The sequence below is a fragment of the Somniosus microcephalus genome, chromosome 14, assembly GCF_052327205.1.
Source record: "Somniosus microcephalus isolate GS21.2 chromosome 14, FLI_Smic_1.0, whole genome shotgun sequence".
Classification (NCBI taxonomy): Eukaryota; Metazoa; Chordata; class Chondrichthyes; order Squaliformes; family Somniosidae; genus Somniosus; species Somniosus microcephalus.
The window spans coordinates 70970219-70983527 of NC_141000.1; the positions used below are offsets into that span (position 1 = coordinate 70970219).

General features: G+C 42.6%; 1 protein-coding gene across 5 annotated transcripts in view; it reads right to left on the reverse strand.

Annotated features, from left to right (window-relative positions):
* Positions 1 to 13309, reverse strand: part of bcor (BCL6 corepressor) — a 237208-nt gene that overhangs the window by 55324 nt on the left and 168575 nt on the right. For 4 of the 5 annotated variants that reach the window (XM_086006640.1, XM_086006638.1, XM_086006637.1 and 1 more), the window contains 3 exons: positions 12690 to 12767; positions 2658 to 3011; positions 365 to 730 (listed from right to left, as the gene is read on the reverse strand). In XM_086006640.1, the coding sequence (XP_085862766.1) occupies positions 365 to 730; positions 2658 to 3011; positions 12690 to 12767 (798 nt within the window). The remainder of the gene's footprint in view (positions 1 to 364; positions 731 to 2657; positions 3012 to 12689; positions 12768 to 13309) is intronic. The other variant, XM_086006642.1, reaches the window with a different exon arrangement.

Here is a 13309-nt window from a genome sequence, read left to right on the forward strand (position 1 = left end):
CCCACAGGCTAGACAATCTCATCCTCAAAAGCTGCAAGAGGGTGCATGGTGGCAAATGATCTAGAGAGAAATGAAAGAAGGGAACCATCAATAAATAGATTATTGCATGAAAGTGCTTAATAACCTATTGTTGAGAAATGACCAGGATGAAAATTTAAATTTAAATTGAGGTCAAGATACTTCAATTTTCTTTGATTGTATGTGCTTTAAAATTTCAAAATTCCTTCTCCTGGACAGCTTCATATTTAGTGAAAGAAAAGAGTGAATAGTGGATACTGTTAGATGTTAAATTTTGCTCAGCAAAGTATGTTAAGTATTTCCTGAATTGAACAAATATGCAGACTTCTCCAGGTTCCAAATGTACCTTTTTCAATTTCATTTCTATTGAAGGTCTCTTCAGATCCATTTCTGCTGGCCTTGGTCTCTGGTCCTTTCCTGGTGTTTCTTCCTTCTACCCGGTCTTTGACCTCTGCTTCCTTTGCAGTGAGCTCGGACTCCTTGGCCCCAGCTAACTCCTTTCTGCTGTGCCGGCCTGTCTTGGAAGGAGTGGATCTGTCAGGAGACACCTGCTGCTCCCAAAGTGCCCTTAGATGGTGCAGGTGCCTTTGCTTGCGCGGATGCAGTCCTGTCAGCTCGATGCACACCTTTAGGTTTGTTACTTCACTTGAATGTGAGTCTTCTGAATTGTCTGTGGATTCATCATTCATCTCCTTCTCAGTCCATTCATCTACTGTGAAAATAGTTCAGGTCAATGAAACATGCCCTACAGCTAACAACACTACAAACAAACCCATATGTAGCACTAATATTTTGACTAACAGAGGACCATTACAATTTTAATACCAACGTTGTCTCAATAATACAAATGCATTATTTTCTGTAATCGCAACATAATGATACTAGAGGAATGTGACTCAGGTAACTCTCAAGCTCATCCTGTCAAATTAAAGTATTAACTATTTAAAGACAGCAGTATTATTTTTCTATCCTACCAAGGTTCCCAATTTTATTCAAAATTTATAAATCGCTGATATTTATTTTAAAAAAGGCAAAATAAATATTTATATATTGAATCTAACTTGTGAAGAGATGAAATTTTGCATTTGAACTTTTAGATTTTGTTCGCAGACAGCACAGCTCCTGAATTTAAACAATGACTTACGTAATTTCTTAAGAAATGTGCTCATTTCCTATGATGCTGCACTTACATATGTGCAGTGCTGACATGACCGGAACTACTGGCTTTTTTTTTACAAAAGCATGATCTACAGCAAAAAGATTTACTGTCGGGACACAAATGCTATCTGCCGCCCTTGAATATATAATTTGCTCTGTTGTTGATAAATTGATGAGAATGAGCTCCCTGATGGATCAATGTACTGTTTGGTGTGGTACAGACCAGGAAAGTCAAAGATCAATTCATGTTCTGTGCTAAGTTAGATGATCTCACCCAAGTTAATGGTGGGGGTACTACAAAAGACCCCAGGCTAGGAAGGCTAAGAAATAAAAAATCACCATGTGATGTTGCTCTTCACTGCTATCCAATGATTCCTTCAGAGTGTGTGTATGTGTGAGAGTGTGTGTGTGTGTGTGTGTGTGTGTGTGTGTGTGTGTGTGTGAGAAGTGCGAGTGTGAGAGTGCGAGTGTGTGAGAGTGCAAGTGTGTATGTGAGAGAGTGAGAGTGAGCGAGTGTGATTTGGATGAGAACATGATTGGGTTTAGTTATGATGTCTTCCTCAGAGTCAAAGCCCACCAGCACTCACTGTCTAGGTTTACACATGTAGTGCAGAACGGCTATATCAGGGAAGGCGGGATGGAAATTGGAAAAATAAGTAAAGGACGAAAAGAAATATCAAATAGACAAAGATTTTTAAACTGCCAACTTATCCCTTGAAAATATATATTTGATTTTCTCTTTCTATACCTTCTGACTCTATATTATACTTTTTGGCCAGGACAACCCAAACTGTGGTCTTTTTCTCTATGCTCATCTATCACAAATCCTACCTCACAACAGTTGGAAATGGGATGCCCCTATATGCTGAGGTATTCAACTTAATAGCCTGACCAAGACCTGAGTGAAGACATACCTGGGACAACTAAATTAAGGCCTAGATTTGAACCTAGGGTCGTAACATTAGAGTCCAGTATGGTACAAGTCCAGCCAGCAGACAGTCACTGTTAGTCACTCTTTAAATGTTAGGTATTTAAGGCCTGTATCAGCACTTCTGGACCAAAAATTAAATATGACATTATAATTCTCATCTTACTCAAAGGATACAGTGAATTTAAATCTGATTTTGCAAGTTGTTTCAAATCTACTTTACAATATTTTGTATTTAGAACTTGACAGGTTTTTTTTTTTTTTTAACAGATGTTTTATTAACAGAAAGCACATTTGCATTTATGTATTTGTTCATATTGCTGAAAAGGAGAAGGAACCTTGATATATTTTGTTTATATCAAACAGAAAGTTATATTTTGAATATATGCCACAGGTGTCTATTCAGCTGGGCTTTTGAATAAGAAGGTGATTTTCAACCTGACTTGGTATACATGTAGTATTTTACCCATTCCAACTTCGAGTCTTGTTAAATTATTCCTCATAATTAGAATACATCTTTGATCAACAAAGTGCAAAGTATTATGATTCTTACCTGTGATGGAGCTTTGCCTTTTTCTTTTCAACTTGAAAATTTCTGGCTCCATAGATTGACTGATGCATTTCTCATTATATCCCTTCATCTCGGATTGTACTTCATGAGTGTTTATTTCATCCTGGTTGTCCTCTAACCTTTCCTTGCAATGCTGGCTATTCTTGTCCAAGCTCGACTCAGAACTATAGCTACCGTCCTTTTGATGATATATCTGTAGAGCTTTTGCAATGTCCTCATTAGAAGCAGATTCATTCTGGGTGGTGTTCTCTGTATTGGTTTGATCAGTCCAATATTCTCCATTTTCATAATCTTCAACCAACCCATCTAGGTGCTTTGCATTACCATCTAGATCATCTGCAGAAAAAAAATGGCTAATTAGTTCTCAAATGTATTTCAGTATCCTATGTTTGATAATGAGCAGAATTCTGAACTATTTGCTTCTCTTTCACAAGAAATAAAATTAACTTTTAAAAAATCAAAAGCATCAAAACAAAGTAAACTTATGACAAGTAATCAGGCCCGGTCTAAACATCAGAATACTTAGGAGAGTAGTGACAAATTGGCAGAGGCACTAATCATAATTTTCCAAAATTTGCAGACACTAGGAATTGTACCAAATGATTGGAGGGTGACAAATGTTACACCCTATTCAAAAAAGGGGAAAGGAATAAGCCAAGTAACTATAGACCACTTGGCCGCAATAATAGGAAAACTTCTAGATGAAAAAATAAGAGGCCAGATTTGGAGGAAAACTCAATGGATTATAGGACTGGAGAAGGTTACAGAGGCAGCGAGGTGTGAGGCCATGAAGGGATTTGAACACAAACATGTGGCTTTTAAATTTGAGATGTTGGGAGGGACCAGGAGCCCAAATATGAATTATCCAAATAAGTGTTCTGTACACAAATGCAATTAACATAAATAAAACAAGTGAGTTAGAAACACAAATTCAGTTTAAAGGGTATGATGTAGCAGCCATACAGAGCCCTGGCTACATAGAAACATAGAAGATAGGAGCAGGAGTAGGCCATTCGGCCCCTCGAGCCTGCTCCGCCATTCACAGAAATCACAGAAACCCCACAGTGCAGATAGGGGCCATTTCGGCCCATCGAGCCGGCACTGACACATATCCCACCCTATCCCCGTAACCCCACGTATTTAATCCCCCTAACACTAAGGGTCAATTTTTTTAATCATAGCCAATCAACCTAACCCGCACATCTTTGGACTGTGGGAGGAAACCGGAGCACCCGGAGGAAACCCACGCAAACACGGGGAGAATGTGCAAACTCCACACACACAGTCACCCGATGCCGGATTCGAACCCGGGTCCCTGGCGCTGTGAGGCAACAGTGCTAACCACTATGCCACCGTGCTGCCCATTCTATGAGATCATGGCTGATCATCCAAATTCAGTACCCTGTCCCTGCCTTCTCCCCATATCCCTTGATCCCTTTAGCCTTAAGAAATATATCCAACTCCTTCCTGAATATATTTAATGAACTGGCCTCCACCGCCCTCTGTGGCAGAGAATTCCACAGGTTCCCCACTCTCTGGGTGAAGAAATTCCTCCTCATCTCAGTCCTAAATGGCTTACCCCTTATCCTTAGACTATGACCCCTGGTTCTGGACTCCCCGGCCATCGGGAACATCCTTCCTGCATCTAGTCTGTCCAGGCCTGACAGAATTTTATAGGTTTCGATGAGATCCCCTCTCAATCTTCTAAACTCCAGTGAGTATAAGCCCAATCGACACAATGTCTCCTCATACGTCATTCCTGCCATCCCAGGTATCAGCCTGGTGAATCTTCGCTGCACTCCTTCCATGGCAAGAACATCCTTCCTCAGATAAGGCGACCAAAACTGCACACAGTACTCAAGGTGCAGTCTCACCAAGGCCCTGTACAACTGCAACAAGACATCTTTGTTCCTGTACTCGAACCCTCTTGCTACAAAGGCCAACATACCATTTGCCTTCTTAACCGCCTGCTGCACCTGCATGCTTACCTTCAGTGACTGGTGCACAAGAACACCCAGGTCTCTTTGCACTTCCCCTTCTCCCAATCTATTGCCATTCAAATAATAATCTGCCTTCCTGTTTTTGCCACCAAAGTGGACAACCTCACATTTATCCACATTATAGTGCATTTGCCATGTTTCTGCTCAATCACCCAACCTGTCCAAATCGTACTGGAGTTTCACGACATCCTCCTCACGGCATACCCTCCCACCCAGCTTTGTGTCGTCTGCAAATTTGGAGATATTACATCCAGTTCCCTCGTCCAGATCATTAATATACATTGTGAACAGCTGGGGTCCTAGGACCGATCCTTGCGGTACCCCACTAGTCACTGCCTGCCACTCGGAAAATGACCCGTTTATTCCAACTCTTTGCTTTCTATCTGTCAACCAGTTCTCTATCCAAGTCAATACCTTGCCCCCAATCCCATGTGCCTTAATATTGCACGCTAATCTCTTATGCGGGACCTTATCAAAAACCTTCTGAAAGTCCAAATACACCACATCCACTGGTTCTCCCTTATCTATTTTACCAGTTACATCCTCAAAAAATTCCAGTAGATTAGTCAAGCACGATTTACCTTTTGTAAATCCATGTTGACTTTGTCCGATCCTGTCACTGCTTTCCAAGTGCTCTGCTATTACATCTTTTATAATGGACTCTAGCATTTTCCCCACTACCGATGTGAGGCTTACCGGTCTATAATTCCCCGCTTTTTCTCTACCACCTTTTTTGAATAGTGGGGTAACATTAGCTACCCTCCAATCCATGGGTACTGTTCCAGAGTCTATCGCGTTCTGGAAGATGACCAGCAATGCATCTACTATCTCCAGGGCCACTTCCTTAAGTACCCTAGGATGTAGATTATCAGGCCCTGGGGATTTATCGGCCTTCAATCCCGTCAATTTCCCTAACACCATTTCCCTACAAATACTGATTTCTTTCAGTTCCTCCCTCTCATTAGTCCCTATGTTCCCCGACATCTCTGGGAGGTTATTTGTGTCCTCCTTTGTGAAGACAGAACCAAAATATATATTTAAAATTGGTCTGCCATTTCTTTGTTCCCCATTATAAATTCCCCTGACTCTGACTGCAAGGGACCTACGCTTGACTTCACCAATCTTTTTCTCTTCACATATCTATAAAAGCTTTTACAGTCAGTTTTTATGTTCAATGCAAGCTTACTTTCATAATCTATTTTCCCCCTCTTAATTAATCCCTTTGTCCTCCTTTGCTGAATCCTAAACTGCTCCCAATCCTCAGGTTTGCTGCTTTTTTTGGCCAATTTATATGTCCTCTCTTTGGATCTTATGTTATCCCTAATTTCCCTTGTTAGCCACGGTTAACAAGATGGGTATAATTGGGAGCTAATTATTCCAGGCAATGGGATCTTTAATAAAAACAGAAAATGCTGGAAATACTCGCCGATCAGGCAGCATGTGTGGAGAGAGAAACTGTTAACATTTCAGGTCGACGACCTTTCATCAGAACAGGAAAAAGTTAGAGGTGTAACGTGTTTTAAGCAAGTGCAGGGGCAGGGGAAGAGGAAGGGGAGGAAAGAACAAAAGGGAACGCTAGGGTGGAAGGCAGGAGTGATTAAATGACAAAAGGGATGTTTATACTGTACAAAGAAAAAAGAGATGGTAATGGGACAAGTAAAGAAACAAAAGATGGATCTAAAAGAGGTATAAACGGGAATAGCAGGGAGTGGAGTGGAGCGGAGCGGAGAATTAAAATAACAGTCGACCGGAAGCTTGGGGTCATGCGGAACACCTCTGTTCAGTCCGGGTGTTCGTGCAGTGGAATTGCCCGAGTGATCAGTATATCAAAATGACTTGGATGAAGGAATAGAGAGTTGTATTTCCAATTTTCTACCATTAGTGTGGAAAGAAAGAGAGAGCTAGGACTGCATAAAGCTGGATCTTTGAAAATAGGATTCCACATAGAAAAATTCTTAAGAGTAAATGTGATTAATTCTTTCTATGGGTATTCAATGGAAAAGCAAGGCCCTGATGATTAATCTGTACAAGACATTGTTTAGGCCACAAAAACAGAAAACGCTCGAGATACTCAACAGGTCAGGTAACATCTGTCAAGAAAACACGAGACAGTTGAGGTTTCGGGTATAAAACCTTTCCTCAGAACTGAAAGATATTACAGATGGACAGCATATAAGAAGGAATAGAATAAGGGAAAGGGGGAAGTGAAAAAACAGACAAAACCACACACACAGGAAAAGACAGTGCTATGGTGGAGATTAGAAAATGGCTAAAGAGCAGAAGTGATATGCACAAGAGACAAAAGAAGGCAAAATGAGAGAAATAAAATAAATAAAAGACATGTATAAGACACAGAGTCTGAGAAGAGCTCATGAGGTATTAGTAAGTAGAATGGGAAGTATGAAAAACTGGCAAAGTGGAGCAGGCTCCAGCGGCCCAGGAGTCTGGTGGAAGAAAAAAGTAGGTCGACACCAAGGACACAGAGCAACTTGTCACAGATGGAGTACTGTGTGCAGTTTTGAGGTCCCCATTATAGAAAAGCTATTGGAAGTACAGAAAAGGTGCAAATAGATCTACTATACTAATTCCAGGAATAAGAGAATATAGTTATAAGAGATTGGAAAAAAACAGGATTGTATTAACTACAACAGAGAAGGTTAAGAGATGCTTAAAATTTTAAATAACTTTGAGAGGTAATTAGTGAAACATTATTTTCACTAGTCAGTGAACTGGTAACAAGTGGCATAAATTTAGGATTAGTACTAGAAGCATTCTTTTTCTTTCATAAAAGGGAGGTTAGAAACATTTTTTCACACAAAGGGTTATTAGAATAATCACAGCAATATTGCAAGAGACTACTGAAACTGAGTTAATCGTGACATTTAAAGTGGAATTAGATAAACATTTGAAGAAAAATATCAAAGGGTAGAGGGAAAGAGCAGCGAGACGGGATTAGAGTAGATAGCTCCAGTGTTTAGCTAGCAGCATCAGTGGCACAGGCATTGCGGCCAGGTTTCTCCCTTGCTGACATTTCTACAATTCTATTTACTATGAGCAGGTCACAGATTTTTACAATGAACAATTTCTTCAAAACGAAAGAATAATGTTTTCCGATATATTTGGAAAGGGGCCTTGCTTTGTTTAGTCCTCGTTATAAATGTGTTCATACGGGCTCAAGTACGAAGTAATGTTTTTAATTTCCATAATGTACAACTTTATGGAGTATAGGTGCATATCTTCCAGAGCAATAATAGTTAGATGTAGATCATACATTTGTATGTTTCCAGTTTGAATTTCAATTCTATCTTAAATCAACAGCTGTAGTTTCATTAATAATTCTGAAATTATTTCCAATAAATCAGTAAAAAATTTCATCTTCCAAGGTTCTTGCTTTCAAGCTATTTGAGCCATTTTGTTGATAAGTGCGGATGGCTCCCATTTTTAAAACATAGAAGCAATATTCCTAGGAATATAATTGTAATCAGTAAGTACAAGTCATCTGTTTTTAATTCACAGTTCACAAGTAGTGCAAATGATTTGTTTGTTCTTCATCATTAGCAGGCAAAAAGACTTCACCCCAACAATTATTCTAATTGATTAAATTTTATTTCAGTACATACCTTTCATAACTTAAAAAATTTCCCTTAACTGAACTGAACATTGCTTCAGAAATGAATTGTTATATAACTGCAGCAAGGTGCTGACCCTCACCTACACTCCATAAAGTTGTACATTATGGAAATTAAAAGCATTACTTCCTACTTGAGCCCATATAAACACATTCATAAGAGCATAAGAAATAGAAGCAGGCGTAGGCCATACGGCCCTTTGAGCCTGCTCCGCCATTCAATAAGATCATGGCTGATCTCCAACCTCAACTCCACCTTCCCACACTATCCCCATATCCCACGATTCCCTTAAGAGTCCAAAAATCTAGCGATCTCAGCCTTGAATATACACATCAAATGAGCATCCACAGCCCTCTGTGGTAGAGAATTCCAAAGATTCACAACCCTCAGTGAAGAAATTTCTCCCCATCTCAGTCCTAAAAGGCCGACCCCTTATGCGGAGACTATGCCCCCTAGTTCTAGACTCTCCAACCAAGGGCAACAACCGCTCAACATCTACGCTGTCAATCCCCCTCAGAATCTTATATGTTTCAATGAGATCACCTCTCATTCTTCTAAACTCCAGAGAGTATAGGCCCATTCTACTCAATCCCTCCTCATAGGACATCCCTCTCATCCCAGGAATCAATCTAGTGAACCTTTGTTTCACACCCTCCTTCCTTAGATAAGGAGACCAAAACTGTGCACAGTACTCCAGGTGTGGTCTCACCAAAGCCCTGTACAATTATAGCAAGACTTCCTTACACTTGTACGCCAACCCCCTTGCAATAAAGGCCAACATACTATTTGTCTTCCTAATTGCTTGCTGTAACTGCATGTTAACTTTCTGTGTTTCCTGTACAAGGACACCCAAATCCCTCTGAACACCAACATTTAATAGTTTCTCATCATTTAAAAAAATATTGGCCTAGAAATTATTTTGCCCCTGTATAGCCTGACCCACATGGAGGAGACGCCGTGCTGGCTATTATTGGGAGGGCCATCGCTGAGCCCGAGGCCAGCAGTGGAGCTGAAAGAATACAAGATGCCGGTATCCTCATATGTAATCCTCCTTCTCACTTCCCCCTCATCCCACAATCTCTTCTGATTTACAAGCTGCATATGGTGTAAGCATGTACCTCTTGCTTTCCCCCCACTCCCCTCACCATAACCCTACCCTCCTGCCTTTCTCATTTCAGAGACCTAAGAACTGGCACCTGGCCAAGCATGGAGAGAGGAGCACAAAATCGAAGAACACCAAGGCACTGGTGATGAAGAAACAGCACCGTCACTTGATTTCACACCCGCAGCTACCAGCTCAGGTACTGACACTCCACGTCGATTAGAAGATATGTTAGAGGCGGGATCAACACATGGTGAGACACGGGGCATGAGTGGCCTGCAGCCAGGGCAAGGGGAAAGGGTAGTGCAGGTGCCAGCTCTCCAGAGGGCGAGGTCGCACACGTGTTCTGCTGCAGTGGACTCAGATGAGGACTTCGATGGGGCAGCCTGCTGAAGAATGCTGATGGGTATGCATAATGAAATTCTTGGTGCATTGGCAGGCCTGCCAGAAAGCTTGAGTGCAATGAGCATAGAGGACTTCGGCACCAACCTTGCACAGGGCTTTGCGCAGAACTTGGAGCCCATGATTTCCAGCATGAAAGTGATGGGCAACTCCATTAGACCATTTGCGGATACAATCATGATGCAGCGTCTGATGGCTGATGTCTCAGCTTCCATTGTAGCACAAGCAGAAGCCACCCAACCTCGGAGTGCTGTAGTGGAAGCTCAGACTTCTGTCATGCAAGCTCAGACTGCAGCCATCATGGCTGGGTTTACAAGTGTGGAAAGCGACTTGCAGGATGTCACAGCAGTCCAGCAATCTGTCCTCAGTGTTACTAGGAACGTTGAGGCACCGTCCCAGAGAAGTGGCAGTGGCTCAATGGAGCACGAACTTGCTGTGCTCTCAGGATGACAGCATTCATCCTCCCACCACTGCCACTCCACAGTGCCCTAGCTGTTGCCCATCATCCAGCCAACCAGCCCAGACTACTGCCGCCTATGCCGAGGTGGTGCAGTCCGCAGTCGGGCCTTCCAGGCCCACAGCTGCTCGAGGTCATCCTGCAAGGCCATCTGCAGTCACCCCCACTGAAAGTCAGCAGCCTTCCACCATGCTGCAACCACTGGGATAGCACTTCGTAGAAGCACAAGGATAGGTAAAGGCACACTGAAGACAGACACTAAGGGAATGCACATGGGTGGTTAGTTGACATTATGTAATATTGGATGGATTGATGTATAAAGTTGGATTGGAATGTTTCTTTTGTGGTGGCTTTTATTTCAGCATTGTGGCCAAGAGGACGCTGTGATGGTCAGCAACAGATGGAAGGTGAGGTGTGGGACTATTGGTGAATGAGGAATTGGGATTGTGTTCACTGGTACCGCAGTCGGATGAGTCGATCACGGGAAGCCTGGACAGAAAGGGACTGTCCAAGTTGCCTCCTCCCTTCCGCTTCCTCCTCCTCCGCCTCTGCCCCCCCTCCTCAGCTGTCACGTATACCTGGTGGCAAGGGCTGTGCCTTCATGATGGCGAGGTTGTGGAGCATGCAGCAGACCACGATGAATCGTGAGACGTGCTCTGGTGAGTACTGCAGGGCTCCTCCAGAGCGATCCAGGCAGCAGAAGCATTGTTTAAGGAATCTAATGGTCTGCTGTCAGATTCCGTGAGGCAGCGTGGCTTTCGTTGTATGCATGCTGCCCACATGTGTGTGTTGCGCAGTGGAGTCACAAGCCAGGTGGTCAGTAGATAGCCCTTGTCGCCCAGTAGCCACCCTCTGGTTTGTTGTGGTGGCTCAAAGACTGAGGGAACAGGGGACTGCCACAGAATAAAAGCATCCTGACTGCTGCCAGGATACGGGCATTCACCATCATGGTCGCACACCAACTGCACATTCAGTGAGTGGTAAGCTTTGTGGTTGCAGTACATCTCAGCATTTAGATGCGGTGCCCACAAAGCCACATGCGTGCAGTCGATGGCGCCCTGCACCACGGGGAAGTCCGCTATCCTGGCAAAGCCACGAGCACACTCCGCCTGCTTCTCTCTGGTCAGAGAGAAGACAATTAGGTCCCCTCTCCTGGCATAAAGAGCGTCCGTCACCTCTCTTATGCAGCAGTGGACGGCAAACTGGGTGACGTTACAGAAGTCGTCTGCTCCAGCTTGGAAGGATCCTGAGGCGAAGAAATTAATGACCACGGTCACCTTCACAGCCACTGGCAGCACTGTCCTTGCCCTGGTGTGAGGCTGCAGGTCTGGTTGCAAGAGGTGGCAGAGTTCAATTTTCCCCGTAATTTTTCTTGGTGCAGCACAGCCCCTTTAAGGGCTGCGTGGGCCGTTTAAAATACCACGCATGCGCAGCTTTTGCATTGAAAAGCTGGTTTCACGGGTTCCTGGAGCGCTGTGTGGCCATGCAGCTTAAAAGGGAACATTGACAGAGTTCTGTGAGCACTTCCTTCGTAAAGCGCAGACGCCTCACACGCTGCTCTTGGCTCAGGCTGAAGTGAGAGAGTTGCTCTCGGAAGACCCTAGGTGGGTAAGGCCTCCTGCTGAGAGCCCTTCTCCCCCTCCTCACCTCCTCCTCTGTGAGCAGCTTGTCTTCTTCTTTGCTGCCTCTGCTCCAACTCCCGGTCATGCTGCAAGCCAAGGGGGAATGACAACTACTGATATCTTCCAGCGGAACTCTCGAATTCAACGTGAAATTCTATCATATTATGATCACTCTTCCCCAGAGGATCCTTACTATGAGATTACTGATTAACCCTGTCTCATTACACAAGACAAGATCTAAAATAACATCTTCCCTGGTTGGTTCCACGACATGTTGTTCTAGGAAACTGTCTCAAATGCATTCCATAAACTCGTCCTCCAAACTACTTTTGCCAATTTGATTTGTCCAATTTATAAGAAGATTGAAGTCCCCCACAATTATTGTATTACCTTTGTTACAAGCTTCTCTTATTTCTTGATTAATACTCTGTCCTACAGTGTAGCTACTATTAGGGGGCCTGTAAACTAATCCCACCAGTGTTTTCTGCCCCTTGTTATTTCTTATCTCCACCCATACTGATTTGACTTCCTGGCCTTCCAAGCCAAGATCCTTCCTCACTACTGTCCTTATTTCAACCAGAGCTATCCCTTTCCTTTTCCATTTTGTCTGCCTTCTTGAAATGTCAAGTACCCTGGAATATTTAGTTCAGGATTTAAGCACAGAATTACAAAAAAGTTCTGGTCCAAGCAGGACTTCTTTTTTGCTAAATTAATAATGCTATTAATTATTGGGATTAAAGTGTATGAAGACCCACTTAATATTCCTTGAACCTTTCTCTGCAACAGCAAAATGTGTACATACCAGACTGGTTTCGTGTTCGCACTTTTAGAAGAAGTGGAATAAAATCTCGGAATCCATTCTTTTGTTTTTTTTGGAAGGCTATTTAAAAGGAAAAAAATTTAAAAATAAAGCTTTTGGTTGGTCAAACAGTTGGTTTATCAAATACAATTATAATTCAGTACTGTAATGGTATTCAGTGATAATCTAATAACTAAAGCCACAAATGAGATGGACAAATATAAACTTAGAAATTACTGCTTATGTTATTAAAGGATGAATGCTTGATGCACATTTCTGGTTTACTACTTTAGCAGAAGCATTAACCTATTTAAAATAAATGAGTTAATGCTTGCATTAAAGTAGTGAATGGAGAAACGTATTAAACACTCATCTGCTAAAATCACCAACAGCAATTTCAAGTGTCATGGTTCAAATTCTATTTTCGTGTTCCTGTTCGCACCTAAAATCCACACTAAGACTTTACAGCAGGATTCACTGGATAGTGTTCTGGAGTGAGCATCTTAACTTATTTTTCTTCCATTCACTAGCACACCTTACTGTGCTAGTGAGCTACACAAACTAGGAAGGACCACGGTTTGATTCCTGGTCTGTATTGAGTTAGCTAATCAGAGTTGGGCCAC